General features: G+C 42.0%; 1 protein-coding gene across 1 annotated transcript in view; it reads right to left on the bottom strand.

The window, feature by feature from the left end:
- LOC140741048 (vesicle-fusing ATPase) overlaps nucleotides 1-19,065 on the bottom strand; it is a 270,286-nt gene that overhangs the window by 154,437 nt on the left and 96,784 nt on the right. The window contains exons 7-8 of the mRNA XM_073070710.1: nucleotides 17,603-17,678; nucleotides 10,814-10,969 (exon numbers count right to left, since the gene is read on the bottom strand). Of these exons, the coding sequence (XP_072926811.1) occupies nucleotides 10,814-10,969; nucleotides 17,603-17,678 (232 nt within the window). The remainder of the gene's footprint in view (nucleotides 1-10,813; nucleotides 10,970-17,602; nucleotides 17,679-19,065) is intronic.

Genomic DNA, 19,065 nt, shown 5'->3' with positions numbered 1-19,065 from the left:
GGTGCAGTCGTGCCACATATTGTGATGCAACTTGCAGAAAGTCCAACATTCTTCAGTGATTAAAGTGAGAAAAGGTGAAATGTTTCAATTCTGAAACAGTGAAATGTGATGGAAGGAAGGAGAATAAAAGTTTACACCATGAATGATGCTTGTGTACTACTTATAACTAGCTCCTTGCTTGGATTATCAATCTTCTTTTACCAACTTAATCTATTCACTTCACTTTCCCCCTTTGGTCATTTATCAATATGTAATCCCAGCTGTAGAGCAAAAGTGTGCTCAAAACCCAAAATATGAGAGGATAATGCAACAAATGACAAAACAATTTGGCACCAGCCTATTTTATTTAAACAAGACAAACAAGCTGTTAGTGCAGATGAGCCAAGGATTCCAAAACTGAGCCACTACCATGCATAAAATTTTAATTTTAGAAAATAGTCAACCCTTCCATTTCTTTTACCAAAGTGCATGACCATACACTTCCTGACACTGTGTTCTATCTGCCATTCCTTTGCCCATTCTCCGAATCTGTCCAAGTCCTTCTGTAGCCTCTCTACTTTCTCAAAACTACCTGCCTCTCCATCTGTCTTCATACTGTCTGCAAACTTTGCAACAAAGCCATCAATTCCATCATCCAAATCACTGACATATAGCACAAAAAGAATCAGTCCCAACACAGACCCCCGTGGAACACCACTAATCACCGGTAACCAGTCGGAAAAGGATCCCTTTATTCCTACCTTTACCTCCCACCAATCAGCCACTGCTTTATCCATGCTAGAATCTTTCCTGTAATACCATGAGCTCTTAGCTTGTAAAGTAGCCTCACGTGGGCCATTTGTCAAAGACCTTCTGAAAATCCAAGTATATAACTAATTCTTTGTCTATCCTGCTTGTTACTTCTTTAAAGAATTCGAAGATTTGTCAGGCACATTTTCCCTCGAGGAAACCATGCTGAACACAACCTATTTTATCATATGCCTCGAAGTATCCTGAGACCTCATCCTTAACAATTGATTCCAACATCATCTTCCCTACCACTGAGGTCAGACTAACTGGCCTATAGTTTCCTTCTGCCTCTCTCCCTTCTTGAAGAGTGGAGTGACATTTGCAGTTTTCCAGTCTTCTGGAACCATTCCAGAATCTAGTGATTATTGAAAGATCATTACTAATACCTCCACAATCTCTTCAGCCACCTCTTTCAGAACTCTGGGGTGTACACCAACTGGTCCAGATGAATTATCTATCTTCAGACGTTTTAGTTTCCTCAAGAACTTTCTCTCTATAGTTATGGTAACTTCAGGCACTTGATGACCCCTGACACCTGGGGACTTCCACCATCCTGCTAGTGTCTTCCATAGTGAAGACTGATGCAAAATACTTATTCAACTCATCCACTATTTCATTGTTCCCCATTATTACCACTCCAGTATAGTTTTTCAGTGGTCCAATATCCATTCTCGCCTCTTTTACACTTTATGCATCTGAAGAAACTGATGGCATCCTCTTTATTATTGGCTAGCATACTTTCGTATTCCATCTTTACCTTATTACTGACTTTAGTTGCCTTTTGTTGGTTTTTTTTTACAAAAAATTTCCAATCCTCTAACTTCCCTCTAATCTTTGCTCTATTATTTGAACTCTCTTTGGCTTTTATGTTGGCTTTGACATCTCCTCTTAGCCATGGTTGTGTCAAAGACAGTGTAACAACTACTGTACAGGTATTACAAGTTTTACTCATTGTTCACCTTGCGTCTTGTTTGTTTGCTGCTTATGTTGTGAGCGAGAGGAACGTGCAGTTTTTTTCTTGTCAATATTCCCTAAACATTACAGTACAACAACTATTTACATAGCATTCACATTGTATTAGGTATTGTAAGTAATCTAGAGATGATTTAAAGTATACGGGAGGATGTGCGTAGGTTATATGCAAATACTATGCCATTTTATATAAGGGACTTGAGCATCTGTGACTTTTGGTATCCACAGGGGGGGGGGGGAGACCCGGAACCAATCCCTCACGGATAAGGAGGGCCGACTGTACTGCCTCCTCTTTGGGATGTACATATCCAGTGCCTTCCAAATTGCTTTCAGAAATGCCAGTCATTGCTGCTCTGCCATTATCCCTGGCAGTGTTCTTTTCCAATCAATTCTGGCCATTTCTTTCATGCCACTTTAATTCCCTTTACTTCACTGTAATACTGATACATCTGACTTCAGCTTCTCCTCAAATTTCAGGGTGAATTCAATCATATTATGATCACTCTCCCTTAAGGGTTCTTTCACCTTAACTTCTCCAATCAATTCTGGTTCATCGCACAACATCCAATCTAGAATAGCTGATCCTCTAGTGCGCTCAACCACAAGCTGCTTTAAAAAGCCATCTTGAAGGCATACCAGAAATTCCCTCCTGTAATCCAGCCCCAATCTACCTGCATATTGAAGTCCCCCATGACTATTGTAATATTGCCCTTTGGGCATACATTTTCTGTCTCCTGTCATAATTTGTAGGCCATATCCTTACGACTGTTCGGGGGTATGTATACAACTCCCATCAGGAAGATTTCACCCTTACATTTACTTAGCTCTATCCACAAGGATTCAACAGCCTCTGACCCTATGTCACCTCTTTCTAAAGATTTGATTACATTTTTTTTTACCACCAGAGAAACACTGCCCCCTCTGCCTAACCTTTCGATACAATGTGCATCTTTGAAAATTAAGCTCCCAGCTGTTGTCTTTCTGCCATGATTCAGTGATGTCTACATCATACCTGCCCATCTGCAACTGTGCTGCAAGTTCATCTGCCTTATTCTGTATACAGTGCACATTTAGATGCAACACCTTCAGTCCTGTATTCACTCTTTTCAATTTTGCCACACCACGCTCAACCTTTTGATTCCTAAATTTGTCTGAGATGACCAACATCTGCCTCCACAACCTCTCCACCAACTGTTCTGGCACTCTGGTTCCCATCCTCCTGCAACTCTAGTTTAAGCCCTACCATGCAGCGTTAACAAACCTTCCTGCCAGGACATCACCTGCATAGATTGTGAAATTTGTCAACTTTACAGCAGCAGTACAATGGAATACATGACAATATAGAAAAAAAACCTGAATTATTATTAAGTATATATGTCTATCAAATAGGAAAATTAAATAAATAGTGCAAAAGCAGAAATAAAAACATAGTGAGATACTGTTCATTGTTTTAATGTCTATTCAGAAAACAGATGGCAAAAGGAAAGCTGTTCTTTAATCACTGAGTTTGTGCCTTCAGGCTTGTGTACCTCCTTCCTGATGGTAACAATGAAAAGAGGGCATGTCCTGGGTGGTAAGGGGGTCCTTAATGATGGACACTGCCTTTTTGAGGCACCACTCCTTGAAGATTTTTCAGATACCATGGAGGCTAGTGCCCATGACGGAGCTGACTGATTTTACAACTCTCTGCAGCTTACAATTAAATAAAAACAAAAATGGATACATTCCCAACTATTCTGTTACCTTTGGTGAATGGCCATTCAGAAAGATATCAGGGCCCTGCTGTCACATCTTTATTAGCTGAACTGATAGTCAAAACATGTAGGCTATAACGGCTGGATGTCAAAATGCTGCATCTCTGCAAGACACAGTACCTTCAATTGAAGGAAGACAATGAGATAGCAATGGAAAAGGTTCTTTAAATAACAGAATAACAACTCAAGCCATCTGACAATACGAATTTCCCTAATGTGAGCAGAATGCCTCTCATCACTTACACTTGGGCTCATTTTATTCTTACAAAGGAATTCTCTAGATAGTCTAACAAATGTTAATCCTGTCGCATTATATGGTGCAATGCAGAAGTGCTAGAGCAGAATTTAAAGGATTACAATAAATCCCCCAACTCTGCTCCTCCATCAGCAAACAGCATCTTAAATAAACAGATTCTCAAAAGAACTACTTCAAAGTGACTTAACACTTAAATTATGTTAAACATAAGGATAAGGTCCTGGAAATGTTACCCCATGCCACATTTTAATAAGAGGGTGAGAGTTGGTGGTGGGGGCAGGGAGAGTAACAGGAAGACACACACACTGCTTAGACAAGCCAAGAAACTGGAGTTGTGCCAAGAAATGCTAACTACACATTCTGGAAACGTCAAGATTGCCCTCATATTGAAACCAACTGAATGTGACAGCTAATTGAGCAGATGACACACAGTGCATAAATGCCAAGTCTCTTGCAAAATTAAGTTTTATCAGGATTTAGATGGCATTTTGAAGATGTCGCATTGAAGGTTATTATTTCGCCTTTCGCTTCTGTGCAACACACTGTTGAGTTTTGGAATCCAAGTGATAAGCCAGGTGTGCTAGTGATCACTTCTCAGACTTGAGAGATTTGTTGTCAGCCACTACTAATCCTCACTGAGCAGAGTCTCACCCATTAAAGCAGGTGTGTGACCCGTGCAATCTAGCCACAATACAGCCAAGGAACCTGGCACCACATAAAGGACAGAGTGAAAAACACGGCATGGAGAGAGAGTGCAGTAATGTAATTCAATCACTGTCCCTTCCCACAGTGCCCTGAGGAATAGTGAAATCAGTAACGTCAAATTACTTTTGTACCTCTTGTACGGATTAGCTTATAAACAGGAATTTTTAAGCTTGGCTTGAATAATTACATTGAATACATGGCTTTTACTTCTCTGGCCATTGGTCAATCACAGAGGCTGCACAGATACCAAGAAACTATTTTACATTTATGTTTATACTTCATTGTTTTATTTATCTCATCCAATTTCTGTTCCATACTACCTTGTGCATTACTGGACAACATTAACAGCTGCTAAACCCTAAATAACACAGATCCCACTGGAGGAAAATAATTCGTCTGAATTTCATGAAGTACCTATTCATGGCTGATAAAGAAAAAGCACCACCTCAATGGGTGCCACAGCAGCATAGCAGTTTAGCACAACACTATTACACCTCAGGTCAATGGAGTTCAGACTTCAATTCCAATGTCATTTGTAAGGAGTCTGTCTGTCCTTCCCGTAGAATTGAGGGCTTTCTCCGGGTGATCCGGTTTCCTCCCACTGTCCAAAGGTGTACCAGGTAGATTACTTGGTCATTGTAAACCATACCATGATTAGGCTAGGATTAAATTGGGGGTTGCAGGGCAGTGTGGCTCAGAGCCGGAAGGGCCTATTCCACACTGTATCTTAATAAATACATAGATTTGTTAAAACTGTTAAGACTACATTGCCTTAGCAATCAAGGTTGCCCAGAGTTATATGATGCTATCAGTAGCTTACTCTTATGTTTAATGAAGTATGCCCTGTCACACTGAGGGTGCTCAAGTTGCGGAATCATTCAACCTAATTATAAATCTGCAAAGTGGTCATTCTAAATCTTCAACAACATTCGTAAATACAAGCAGTTTGAAAATCTCTTGCATGCCCTTATATTCAAGAATGTTCCAACTTCAAGATCCAATACAAAGTAAAGCCCACGCTCCTAACATTTCCAACAAACAGAAATATCTTACATATATTTGATTGATACAATTAAAAAATGTTTCCACTGAGAAATATTCTCCCAAATCAAGTCATCTCCGACTGCCATTTATTGTGGCTTGGGTGAGATGTGATGCTTTTGTTCTGCAACAGGGCTTACAGTTCATCTTGTTAGTTCGTTTCCAGCTTCACTCTCAAACTGTTGACACCATCTTCCCCAGATGATGCTTACTCCTGTGGTCATGAAGAATCTGCCATAACTGCCCAATACTGAGCTCTCATCTTGTTTTGTTGGTGCTGCTTCTCATTTTAATTCTCCACCTTACTGACTTTTTACACTACCTTTAGTCTCTTGCACTATTCCAAGAATCAATGCAAGCTCAAGAAATAACATCTCATTTTCTGACTTGAAACATTAGTCCTCAGGACTCATAACTACCATATCTGCAAGACAATTTCTCTACATGCCATCTGGCTTGCTGGGGATTCTCAGCATTTTCATATCTCACACTTCCAGTAACTACATTGTTTCTCTCAATTTGAGAATTTTTACCATTCTCCCATCCAATCTAATGCATTCCCTAAATACATCTTCTCCAGAAAGATCAGCTGCAATAAGTAGGCCTTCACCATCCTCTTTCAACACCATCACTCGCATCATTAAGTCTCCTGATCCCTACCCTACCACAAAGATTCCCTCTTATCTCTACAACTTCCCCTTCTTTAAACTCAAATCAGATACAGGGTCAACAACCTAAAATGCCAGTGGTTTTTCTCTACACTGATGCTGTCAGACCTACTAAATATTTCCAATGCTGATGGTGGAGGCTGATACGATAGAGACATTTAACAGGCTCTTGGATAAGCACATAAATATACAGGGAATGGAAGAATACAGGACACTGGAGCAGAATTAGGCTATACGGCCTTTCAAGTCTGCTCTGCCATTCCAGTATGGCCGATTTATTATCCCTCTCATTCTGCTGCATTTTCCACGATATTGTCACTAATCAAGAACCTATCAAACTCTGTTTTCAATATACCCAATGATTTGGCCTCCACAACCGTCTGTGGACAATGAATTCGATTTACCACCCTCTGACAAAAGAAATTCCCCCTCAGCTCTGTTCCAAAGAGAAGTCCCTGTATTCTGAGGCAGTGCCCTCTGGTACTAGGCTCCTCCAATTCATGACTATTGAAAGGCCTAGATAGAGATGCCCATACGAAACATTCTCTCCACATCCATTCTATCTCGCCCTTTCAATATACAGTAGATGTCTATGAGATTCTCCCCTCATTCTTCTAAATTCTAAAAGTACAGAGACATCAAATGCTCCTCATACGATAACCCTTTCTTTCCAGTTATCATTCTGGTGAACATCCTCTGGACCCTCTAATGCCAGCACAGCTTTCTTAGATAAGGTGCCCAAAACTACTCAGAATGCTCCAAGTCCTTATAAACCTCAGTATTACATCCTTGCTTCTGTATTCCAGTCCTCTCAAAATGAATGCTGAACATTGCATTTGCCTTCCTTACCACCGACTCAACCTGCAAGTTAACCTTTAGGGAATCCTGCATGAGGACTCCCAAGTCACTCTGCACTTTTGATTTCCATTTAGAAAATAGTTTATGCCTTTATTCCTTCTACCCAAGTGCACGACAATAAACTTCCTGACTCTGTATTCCATCTGCCACTTCTCTGCCCATTCTCTTCATCAGTCTGACCGTCTGCAGACTCCCTGCTTCCTCAGCACTATCTGCCCCTCACATGTCTTCGTATCATCTGCAAACTTGGTCAAAAAGCCATCAATTCCAATATCCAAATCCTTGACATACAATGCGAAAAGAAACAGTCTCAACACCACTAGTCACCAGCAGCCAACCAGAAAAGGCCCCCTTTATTCCTACTCTTTCCCTTCTGTCAGTCAGGGAATCTTCTATCCATGATAGTATTTCTTCTGTATTACCATAGGTTCTTACCCTGTTTAGCAGCGCCATGTGCAACACCTTGTCCAAGGCCTTCTGAAAATCAAAGTAAACACCATCCGCTGACTTTTCTTTATCTACCCTGCCTGACAGATTTGTCAGACAAGATTTAACCTTTAGAAAACTATGCTGACTTTGGCCCATTTTATCAAGTGCCTTGAAATACCCCAAAACCTCATCCTTAATAATGGACTCCAACATCTTCCCAACCACTGAAGTCAGGCTACACACACAAAATGCTGGAGGAACTCAGCAGGCCAGGCAGCATCTATGGAAAAGAGTACAGTTGACATTTCGGGCTGAGACCCTTTAGTAGGACTGGAGAAAGAATGAGGAGGAGTAGAAATAAAAGGTGCAAGGAAGAGAGGGAGACACAAGGTGATAGGTGAAACCAGGAGGGGAGAGGGGTGAAGTAAAGAGCTGGGAAGTTGATTGGTGAAAGAGATACAGGGCTGGAGAAGGGGTGAGGACAGAAGGCCATGGAAGAAGGGGGGGGGGGGGGGGGGGAGAGAAAGAAGTACCAGAGGGAGGTGATGGGGAGGGAAGGAGATGAGGTGAGATTGGGGTAAAAAGGGATAGGGAATGGTGAAGGGTGGAGAGGCATTACCAGAAGTTCAAGAAATTGATGTTCATGCCATCAGTTTGGAGGTTACCCAGACAAAATATAAGGTGTTGTCCTCCAACCTGATTGTGGCCTTATCGCGACAGTAGAGGAGACCATGGATTGACATATCAGAATGAGAATGGGAAGTGGAATTAAAATGGGTGGTCACTGGAAGATCCCGTTTTTTGGCGTACAGAGTGTAGGTGCTCGGCGAAGTGGTCTCCCAATCTACATCAGGTATTACTGATGTACAGGAGGCCACACTGGGAGAACCGGACACAGTAAATTACCTCAAGAGACTCACAGGTGAAGTGTTGCCTCAGCTGCAAGGACTGTTTGGGGTCATGAATGGTAGTAGGGAGTTCCTCAGTGAAGTGTCCTAGGACCAACCATCTTCAGCTGCTTCATCAATGACCTTCCTTCTGTGATAAGGTCAGGTGGGGATGTTTGCAGATGACTGCACATTGTTCTGCACCATTTGTGACTCCTCAGATGGTGAAGTAGTTCATACCCAAATGCAGCAGGACCTGGACAATATCCAGGCTTGAGCTGACAAGTGGCAAGTAACATTCGAGCCACACAAGTGCCAGGCAATAACCAGCTCCAACAAGAGAGGCTCTAACCATCGTCCCTTGACAGTCAGCGATATCACCATCACTGAATCAACATCCTGGGGGGTTACCATTGACAGGAAATTGAACTGGTCTAGCCATCTAAACACCACGGCTACCAGAGCAGATCAAAGGCTAGGAATCCCACGGTGTGTAACTCACCTCCTGACTCTACAAAGCTCAGGTCAGGAGTGTAATGGAATACTCGCCACTCGCCTGGATGAGTGCAACTCCATCAACACTTAAGAAGCTTGACACAGTCCAGTACAAGGCAGCCCACTTGATTGGTACCCCTTCCACAAGCATCCAATCCCTCCACCATCGATGAACAGTTGCAGCAGTGTGTACTATCTACAAGATGCACTGCAACAACACAATGCTCCCAAGACAGCACCTTCCAGGCCCATGACCACTGCCAAGTAGAAGGAAGAGAACAGCAGATACCTGGGAACACTCACCATCCTGACTTGGAAACATATCGCCGTTCCTTCATTGTCACTGGGTCAAAAATCATGGAATTCACACCCTCACAGCACTGTGTGTGTACCTCACCTCAGGGACTACAGCAGTTCAAGGCAGCAGCTCATCACCAACTTTTCAAGGGCAACTACGGATGGGCAATAAATGCTGGCTTAGATGGCGACACTTACATCCCAGAAATTAATACATAAATGAAGTGTTACACCTGCCCCTACACCATCTCCATCAATTTCTCCAACTTTTGCTAATTTTGCCCTCCTCCCACTACTCCCCTTTTACACTCCTTGTTCCAGCTCCCTTCTTACCCCTCCTCTACTCACCTGCCTATCAGTCCCTCTGGTGCCCCTCCTCTACCTCTGGCATCCATAAGGATCTTCACCATAACATCCAGGACATGCGCTCTTCTCATTGCCACCATCAGGGTGGGAGGTAAAGAACCCTAAAGAGCCACACTCAGTGATTTGGGAACAGCTCCTTTCCCTCCACCAGACTTTTGAATGGTCTAGGATCACTATCTCTATGCCATTAATTTATAATGTATGGTGATTTTTTTGTTTTGCCACTGCTATTGCAATGCAACAAATTTCACATCACAGAGATCAGTGATTGGAAATTTGATTCGGATTTTGTTCTGCTGTTCAATTAAATTACATCTGAAGTGCATCTTAGTCATGTCACATTAGTTCTGTACCTCTTTAAATTTACCTAACAAAAACCCTTACCAAAAAAAAACTGTCAGCCACCAGTTTCTAATATCTAATTGCCTAAATGCTGCAGAGGCCAGAGAGCAGAGTGCAGATTTCCTCTGGCATTTGTGAAGGCGATATCCAAAGTGCAGTCACCTATTCAAAACTTTCATAAAAACCATCTATTAAAGTCTTCATGAACAAATGAAGATACTGCAGCTATTCAATTGGGTAGCAAGTTGGACAAACACAAGTTATTTTCTGCTGTATTTCAGATTTTTATTTTAAAAGGTATAGACAATAAGGCATTTAATTTCTTTTGGCTGAAATAAAATGTATCTTTCATATTTTAAATAAAAGGTGTCTGGAATAAACTTCTTACCAGTTCATAATTGCATATAAATGGGGCAGCAGATACATTCTTCACCCAAAGTTTTAAAAAGTTCAATCACTTTAAGACAGTGCCTTTACTGGCTGCTGATAATTGCTTTGTGATGCATTAAATCTCCTCTGCATGCTACAGTACTTGTCACTGGCTGACAATTGGATCAAGGTTTCATTAACTTGCATCTAAAATGATCCATTTCAGAAAAAGTCTTGTTTATAAGCAGAGCAAAAGGAAGGATGATGAGACCATCAGAACCATAAGTTCATTTCACTTCACAACACCACCCACTAATCCATCAGAGCTACAGTGACAGGGGCCAGACAAGGCAGCAACTCGATCAATAACTTCCACCTGACAAGAGGCCCCTTGGCAACATATAATGCAATCATGGCAGAAAACAGCAAAAAAAAAACTTGGGATGGGCTGAAGAAAAGTGGATGCTTGTTTTCAATCACGAGGCAATATTAAAAAAACAGCTATCCTTGCATTGATGTACAAAAAGCATCAGCAGCAGAGATCTATCCAAATTTCAATATCCAGTTAGCACTGTTTCCACTCACCCATCTGTTCCACAAGATCCACTGGAAAAACTCGGGAAGCGAATGCACGGCGGAAAATATCTGAAAATTCCTTGTCAAGGCCACCAATCCCCATTTTCTCAAAGTTCCAGTCTGGATTAATGATGGATTGTCTTCCCTGCTTGATTTTAGATTTGCCTTTTTAAATAAAAAGTAGAAAAGTAATTACAGACTGAAACCATACAAACCTGTTGCCACCTAGTGGTTATATCAGAGATTGTGTTCTTCCTCAATCTCAGAAGAGTTGTGACTAACATATCTTTAAAATATTTGCAAAGGGACGGTTAAGATTGTGACTGATTATGATCGTAGGCCTTCAAACCATTTGAACACAAATGAATTTCTATTACATTCAATTCAAAATTGTTCAGAAAACATTACAAATTTTGAGAATTGGTTTTTGAGAACACTTTGGACCAGGAAATCCTTAAGATCTTTAGTATCAGTAGCTAGAAGGTGAAGGAAACATTGAGATAACATATTTGTTGGAAATGAAATTCTTTAAACCAGAAATTTGGTAAAGATGTTATCTGTTCTAAATACCCAAAAAGCAGCAGAAAACTCTAGAAACTCAGCAACTGTGGAAAGCAAAACCAAGTTAAAATTTTGGGTTGAAAATACTTCATCACAATGAGGAAGGGAAAACAAATCAGCTTGTAAGATGCAAGGAGGCTGGGGGAAGGGGATGCCTCTGATAGGGTAGAACTTGGATGACCATCTGACCAGGCTATAAACAATGTTTCTAGTGACTGAATGGGAGCAGTTAGAGTGAGAACATACACTGTACAAAACAGTGTAGGAATACAAAATGGAGAGCACTCCCGGGGGCCCGGGGTGGGGGGAGGGGCAGAAAAGAGAGAAAAGGGGACAGAAACACAAGATGACCCTTTGGATGACTGAAAGGGAAATAAAATTAAAAATCCTACTTATTCATTAAGATCCTTTAAGGAAGGAGACTCACCATCCTGTGATTTCCAACTTTACAGGAAGACTGATGTGCCTACTGTCGAAAGTGGTCCAGTAATCTATTCTGTTGAACCACATTTTTACAGCAACCAAGATTGAGTAATAATTGCCAATGTCACCATGGTATGTTTTATTTTAAAAAAGTACTCCAAACTCCTTCACTGAGTTTCAGCCTTGCATTGCTTTATTTGAGTATATAGATGTATTTTATTGATTTCAGAGGAAATTGCAGTGTCACAGTAGTATTACAAGTGTACAGATATACAAATATTAGAAGAGAAGAAAGAAGAAATAAAAAAATAAGTTACCTCAAGCAGTCTAACGGGGGAGGGTGGGGGTCATCACTTCCCCATCCGTAGGTTGACTCATTATAGAGCCTAATGGCTGAGGGCAAGAATGACCTCATATAGTGCTCTATGGAGCAGTACAGTTGTCTTAGTCTTTTACTAAAAGTGCTCCTCTATTCAGCCAAGGTGGCATGCAGAGGGTGAGAAACATTGCCTAAATTTACCAATATTTTCAATAGGGTCCTTTGTTCTACCACAGTCTCCAGTGTGTCCAGTTTGACTCCTATAACAGAACCAGCCTTTCTAATCAGTTTATTGAGCTTGTTGGCATCACCCGTGTTGGTGCCATTGCCCCAGCACACCACCACATAGAACATTATACTGGCGACAACAGACTGGTAGAACATGTGAAGGAGAGGCCTGCATACTCCAAAGGACCTCAGTCTCCTCAGGAAGTAGAGGCGACTCTGGCCCTTCTTGTACACATACTTGAGTGCAGCACCAGTACAGAGGCTGTCATCCAGGTGCACCCCTAGGTACTTGTAGGTCCTCACTACATCCACGTCCTCACCATCAATAGTAACAGAAAGCAATGCTGTCTTCCTGAGGTCCATCAGCATCTCATTTGTCTTACTGATGTTGAGCTGCAGATGATTCAGCTTGCACCATTTGACAAAGTCCTCCACCAGGGCCCTGTGTTCAACCTCCCATCCACCCTTTATACACCTGACTATTGCTGAGTCATCAGAGAATTTCTGCAGATGACTCAGTGTAGTATCTAAAGTCCATGGTATACTGGGTAAACAAGAAGGGAGCCAATACAGTCTCCTGTGGGGCCTCAGTGCTGCTTATAGCCATGTCTGACACACAGCTCTGAAGCTGCACAAACTCGTTTGTTAATCAGGCAGTCCATTATTCAGGATACAATGCAAGGGTCAACCTGCATTGAACGGAGCTTCTTCCCCAGCATTGGGGGCTGTATGGTATTGAAGGCACTTATATCAAAAAACATGATCCTCACATTGCTGTCCTGGTTATCCAAGTAGGAGTAGGCTCTGATCAACAGGTAGATGACAGCATCGTCAACTCCAATGTGCTACCGGTAGGCAAATAGTAGGGGATTGAGGGCTGATCTGACCAGGGGTCTTCATGATGTATGAGGTCAGAGCCACAGGACGGTAGTAATTCAAGACTTTTGGTTGGCCCTTCTCAGGTACTGGACTTTGTTTTCCCACACAATTGAGACCCTTTCCAGGCTGAGACTCAGATTAAAAATGTGCTGGAGAACTCCACCCAACTGCTGAGCACACTCCTTCAGGACCTTGGGGTTCACGGTCATTGTACAAAACAGCCACGAAGTAGGAGCTTTTCATTTGTTTAGGGTCAAAGTATGGGAAGAGACATATAACTCTACTTGGTCCACTGTTCCTGTGATCATTCTTCTAGAGCTACTCAGACACCTGTTCCTTCTGCACCGTCCTACAATTTCCTTTAGCATGCAAATCAAACACCTTTTCTCAAGTCATTATTAAATTTGCTGCAACCACAGTTTCAGGCAGGGAATTTCAATTCAATACTTGCTTTATTTAAACAGAATTCTCATTGTCCAAATTAGGCAATTATATTAAATCAGAATGGTCATTGAGCTTCCTGCAAATGGAATCAGTTTCTTGGAAAGTAAACAAATCATCATCATTACGTGTCTTGTGACTAGGTGATCAAGGTCTTTCCATGACCATAATTGTTTTTAGCAAATTTTCCTACAGAAGTGGTTTGTCATTGCCTTTTTCTGGGCAGTGTCTTTACAAGGTAGGTGACCCCAGCCATTATCAATACTCTTCAGAGATGGTCTGCCTTGTGTCAGTGGTCACAAAACCAGGACTTGTGATTTGCACCAGCTGCTCATATGACCACCAACCACCTGCTCCCATGGCTTCATGTGACCCTAATCAGAGAGCTTAGATTCAACACATCGCCCAAGGGTGACCTGCAGGATAGCGAAGGGAAAGAGTGCTTTGCACCTCCTTTGATAGATGTATTGCTACCACACCACCCAAAAAAGCCCTTTTTGTTTAGCCAATTTAAAGCTGAAGCTGAAAACAATATCTCCTAATTAAGCTGGCAAATAAGCCATGGGGATTTGAATGGGTTGACTTGCCAGCAAGTTTCTAGACAGTTGGTTTAAGCTGGGCAGCCTAGGCAAGAGCAACAGAGCCTCAGTTGATGAGCGAAGGAGAAACTTTGGAGAGAAGCAGGGATATGGAGCCCTTTTAAAGCTGATGCTGCTGAACAAAACGTCATTTTCTCTATGGAGATGCTACCAAACAGTATGTGGAATTTAGTTTTATTTCAGATTTCTCAATCTATAGTTTTGCACCAAGAATTGATGATGTGGAGGTGTTTTGCTTAATGGCAATGATAACAAAAATTGTTCTCTGTTTATAGCCATTGAGAACATTGACCTCATTCACCAATAAGAGCATCTCCTGCAACATGAAAAAACACTTTACAGCATCAATAGACAATAGGTGCAGAAGTAGACCATTCGGCCCTTCGAGCCTGCAGCACCATTTTGAGATCATGGCTGATCAACTACTATCAATACCCGGTTCCTGCCTTGTCCCCATATCCCTTGATTCCCCTATCCATAAGATACCTATCTAGCTCCTTCTTGAAAGCATCCAGAGAATTGGCCTCCACTACCTTCCGAGGCAGTGCATTCCAGACCCCCACAACTCTCTGGGAGAAGGTGGTTTTCCTTAAATCTGTCCTAAATGACCTACCCCTTATTCTCAAACCATGCCCTCTGGTACTGGACTCTCCCAGCATCTGGAACATATTTCCTGCCTCTATCTTGTCCAATCCCTTAATAATCTTATATGTTTCAATCAGATCCCCTCTCAATCTCCTTAATTCCAGCGTGTACAAGCCCAGTCTCTCTAACCTCTCTGCGTAAGACAGTCCGGACATCCCAGGAATTAACCTCGTGAATCTACACTGCACTTCCTCTACAGCCAGGATGTCCTTCCTTAACCCTGGAGATCAAAACTGTACACAATACTCCAGGTGTGGTCTCACCAGGGCTCTGTACAAATGCAAGAGGATTTCCTTGCTCTTGTACTCAATTCCCTTTGTACTCAATTCCCTTTGTAATAAAGGCCAACATTCCATTAGCCTTCTTCACTGCCTGCTGCACTTGCTCATTCACCTTCAGTGACTGATGAACAAGGACTCCGAGATCTCTTTGTATTTCTCCCTTACCCAACTCTACACTGTTCAGATAATAATCTGCCTTCCTGTTCTTACTCCCAAAGTGGATAACCTCACACTTATTCACATTAAACGCCATCTGCCAAGTATCTGCCCACTCACCCAGCCTATCCAAGTCACCCTGAATTCTCCTAACATCCTCATCACATGTCACCCTGCCACCCAGCTTAGTATCATCAGCAAATTTGCTGATGTTATTTTCTATGCCTTCATCCAAATCGTTGACGTAAATTGTAAACAGCTGTGGTCCCAATACCGAGCCCTGTGGCACCCCACTAGTCACCACCTGCCATTCTGAGAAACACCTATTCACCGCTACCCTTTGCTTTCTATCTGCCAACCAGTTTTCTATCCATGTCAATGTCTTCCCCCCAATGCCATGAGCTTTGATTTTACCCACCAATCTCCAATGTGGGACCTTATCAAATGCCTTCTGAAAATCGAGGTACACTACATCCACTGGATCTCCCTTGTCTAACTTCCTGGTTACATCCTCGAAAAACTCCAATAGGTTAGTCAAGCATGATTTACCCTTGGTAAATCCATGCTGGCTCGGCCCAATCCTATCACTGCTATCTAGATATGCCACTATTTCATCCTTAATAATGGACTCTAGCATCTTCCCCACCACCGATGTCAGGCTGACAGGTCGATAGTTCTCTGTTTTCTCCCTCCCTCCTTTCTTAAAAAGTGGGATAACGTTAGCCATTCTCCAATCCTCAAGAACTGATCCTAAATCTAAGGAACATTGGAAAATGATTACCAATGCATCCGCAATTTCCAGGGCCACCTCCTTTAGTACCCTAGGGTGCAGACCATCTGGACCTGGGGATTTGTCAGCCTTCAGTCCCATCAGTCTACTCATCACCGTTTCCTTCCTAATGTCAATCTGTTTCATTTCCTCTGTTACCCTATGTCCTTGGCCCATCCATACATCTGGGAGATTGCTTGTGTCTTCCTTAGTGAAAACAGATCTAAAGTACTCATTAAATTATTCTGCCATTTCTCTGTTTCCCATAACAATTTCACCCAATTCATTCTTCAAGGGCCCAACATTGTTCTTAACTATCTTCTTTCTCTTCACATACCTAAAAAAGCTTTTGCTATCTTCCTTTATATTCCTGGCTAGCTTGTGTCCGCACCTCATTTTTTCTCCCCAAATTGTCTTTTTAGTTAAGTTCTGTTGTTCCTTAAAAACTTCCCAATCATCTGTCCTCCCACTCACCTTAGCTCTGTCATATTTCCTTTTTTTTTTTTTAATGCTATGCAGTCTCTGACTTCCTTTGTCAACCACTGTGGCCCCTTTCCCCCCTTTGAATCCTTCCTTCTCTGGGGGATGAACTGATTTTGCACTTTGTGCATTATTCCCAAGAATACCTGCCATTGCTGTTCCACTGTCTTTTTTGCTAGGCTATCCGTCCAGTCAACTTTGGCCTGCTCCTCCCTCATGGCTCCATAGTTTCCCCTGTTCAATTGCAACACTGACACCTCCGAGCTGCCCTTATCCTTCTCAAATTGCAGATAAAAACTTATCATATTATGATCGCTACCTCCTAATGGCTCCTTTACTTGAAGATCACTTATCAAATCTTGTTCATTACACAAGACTAAATCCAGAATAGCCTTGTCCCTGGTCAGCTCTCGTACAAGCTGTTCCAAGAATGCATCACGTAGGCACTCTACAAACTCCCTATCCTGGGGTCCAGCACCAACCTGATTCTCCCAGTTCACCTGCATGTTGAAATCCCCCATAACTACTGCGACATTACCTTTGCCACATGCCAATGTTAACTCCCTATTCAACTTGCACCCAATATCCATGCTACTGTTTGGTGGCCTGTACACAACACACATTTGGGTCCTTTTGCCCTTACTGTTCCTCAGTTCTATCCACACAAACTCTACTTCTCCTGACCCTATGTCCCCCCTTGCAAAGGACTGAATCTCATTCCTCACCAACAGGGCCACCCCACCCCCTCTGCCCACATTTCTGTCCCTACGATAGCACATCCTCTTTAAACTCCTAACAGTAACTAATCGCTATAATGACATCAAGTTTACTTTGCCTGATGGAAGGTGGGGCACAGCGATATGAAAAACCATGGAAGCAGTAAAGGTGAAACCAAACAATCAAGATTTTAGGATCCACTGAGTGATCTTGGTTTAATATACAAGTAAAAGCAAACTGTTCATTAAAAACCTAAACATCAACTCCAGCAAAACTGAATCACACAAATCAAATACTCACCAATCAGAGTCAATGATGAACTATCTGCCTTCTCAAATATAACTTGGGAATTGGCTACAGACAGGCCGAGATCGATCTGCATTAACAAAACAATAACTGTTCAAATGAACAAAAATGGTATTAAGGTAGCAATAGCATAGTCTAAGAGAAAACATTTGAGTACTGATTCTCTTCAATAAGAAACTACAGTAGATAGGCATTTTTGAAAAAGTTTATTAAAAGTCTTAGCATCTTACTGTGATTTGGCATTTACAGTACTCTTCCTGTTCCAACCTTGGAAGTTTATACCTACCATTGGCTTGCCCATCACCAAGATCCTGAGCAGTGATTAGAGGTTTTAGGTTTACTATTTCATTGACAAATACATAATAGACTTGCATTCTAAGGCTTCATTTCACACCTTAGTGCTTTGCAGCCACATATTAAAAAACACCAAAACCCCTTCGGTCTTGGGATTCTCACTTTGTTCTACTGATGATATCGCTAGAGACTTAGAAATTAAAGTCAATCTGAGTAACACACCCAAAATGAACATAGCACATTATCTACAGCACAATACAGGTCCTTCGGCCCATAATGTTGTGCCGACCATGTATCCTACTTTAGAAACTGCCTAGAATTTCCCAAGCATATAGTCTCTATTTTTCTAAGCTAGAGGTAAATGCTAATGCTAAATGCTAGAGGAAATCAGCAGTCAGACAACATCCATGAAAAGGAACAGTCGATGTTTCAGGACGAAGACCCTTCATCAGCACTAGCCAGAAAAGGGGAAGAAGCCACATTAAGGTGGGGGGGGGGGAGGGAGAAGAGTGGCAAGCAGAAGAGGACAAGCTATAATGTGATAGGTGAAGCTAGGAGGGTGGGGGAGGGGGTGAAGCAAGAAGCTGGGAGGTGATAGGTGGAAAAGGTAAGGGCCAGAAAGGAAATCTGATAGGAGAGGACAGTGGATCATGGGAGAAAAGCAAGATGGAAGGGCATCAGGGAGAGGTGATGGGCAGGCAAGGAGAAGAGGTAGAGGTCAAGATGGGGTATTGAAGAAAGGAATTTAATTCAAAATATGGTTACTCGTTTTTTAGCCTATCCCATCCATCTATCATGTTCAGATTAGAATTTAGTTTAATTATTACACTTATTAACACCAGCCCACTGACCACCTGGATTGCAAACATCATTCCAGCACTTACATCATGAATAAGTAGCTCCCAAAAAAAAAACCTGACATTTTGGATTGTTCCCAAAACACTGTCAGGCCTTGCCCCCTTAATGCTTACAAAATCATCTTACCAAATGACCATCAACACAATCTTAAGAACCAAACCTTGCTCACTATGTACTAAACAATCTTGAGCCACTTCGATGGTTATAAGATTAAAGTAACCCCATTCTCTGATCCATCGTTCCGAATCAGACCTTGGAGCACATATCCTACATTGGTATTTTATATGGATAACAATACCATCATT

This window comes from Hemitrygon akajei, chromosome 18 (genome assembly GCF_048418815.1).
Source record: "Hemitrygon akajei chromosome 18, sHemAka1.3, whole genome shotgun sequence".
NCBI lineage: Eukaryota > Metazoa > Chordata > Chondrichthyes > Myliobatiformes > Dasyatidae > Hemitrygon > Hemitrygon akajei.
The sequence above is the reverse complement of the archived record's forward strand: the minus strand, read 5'-3'. Positions and strand labels throughout refer to the sequence as shown.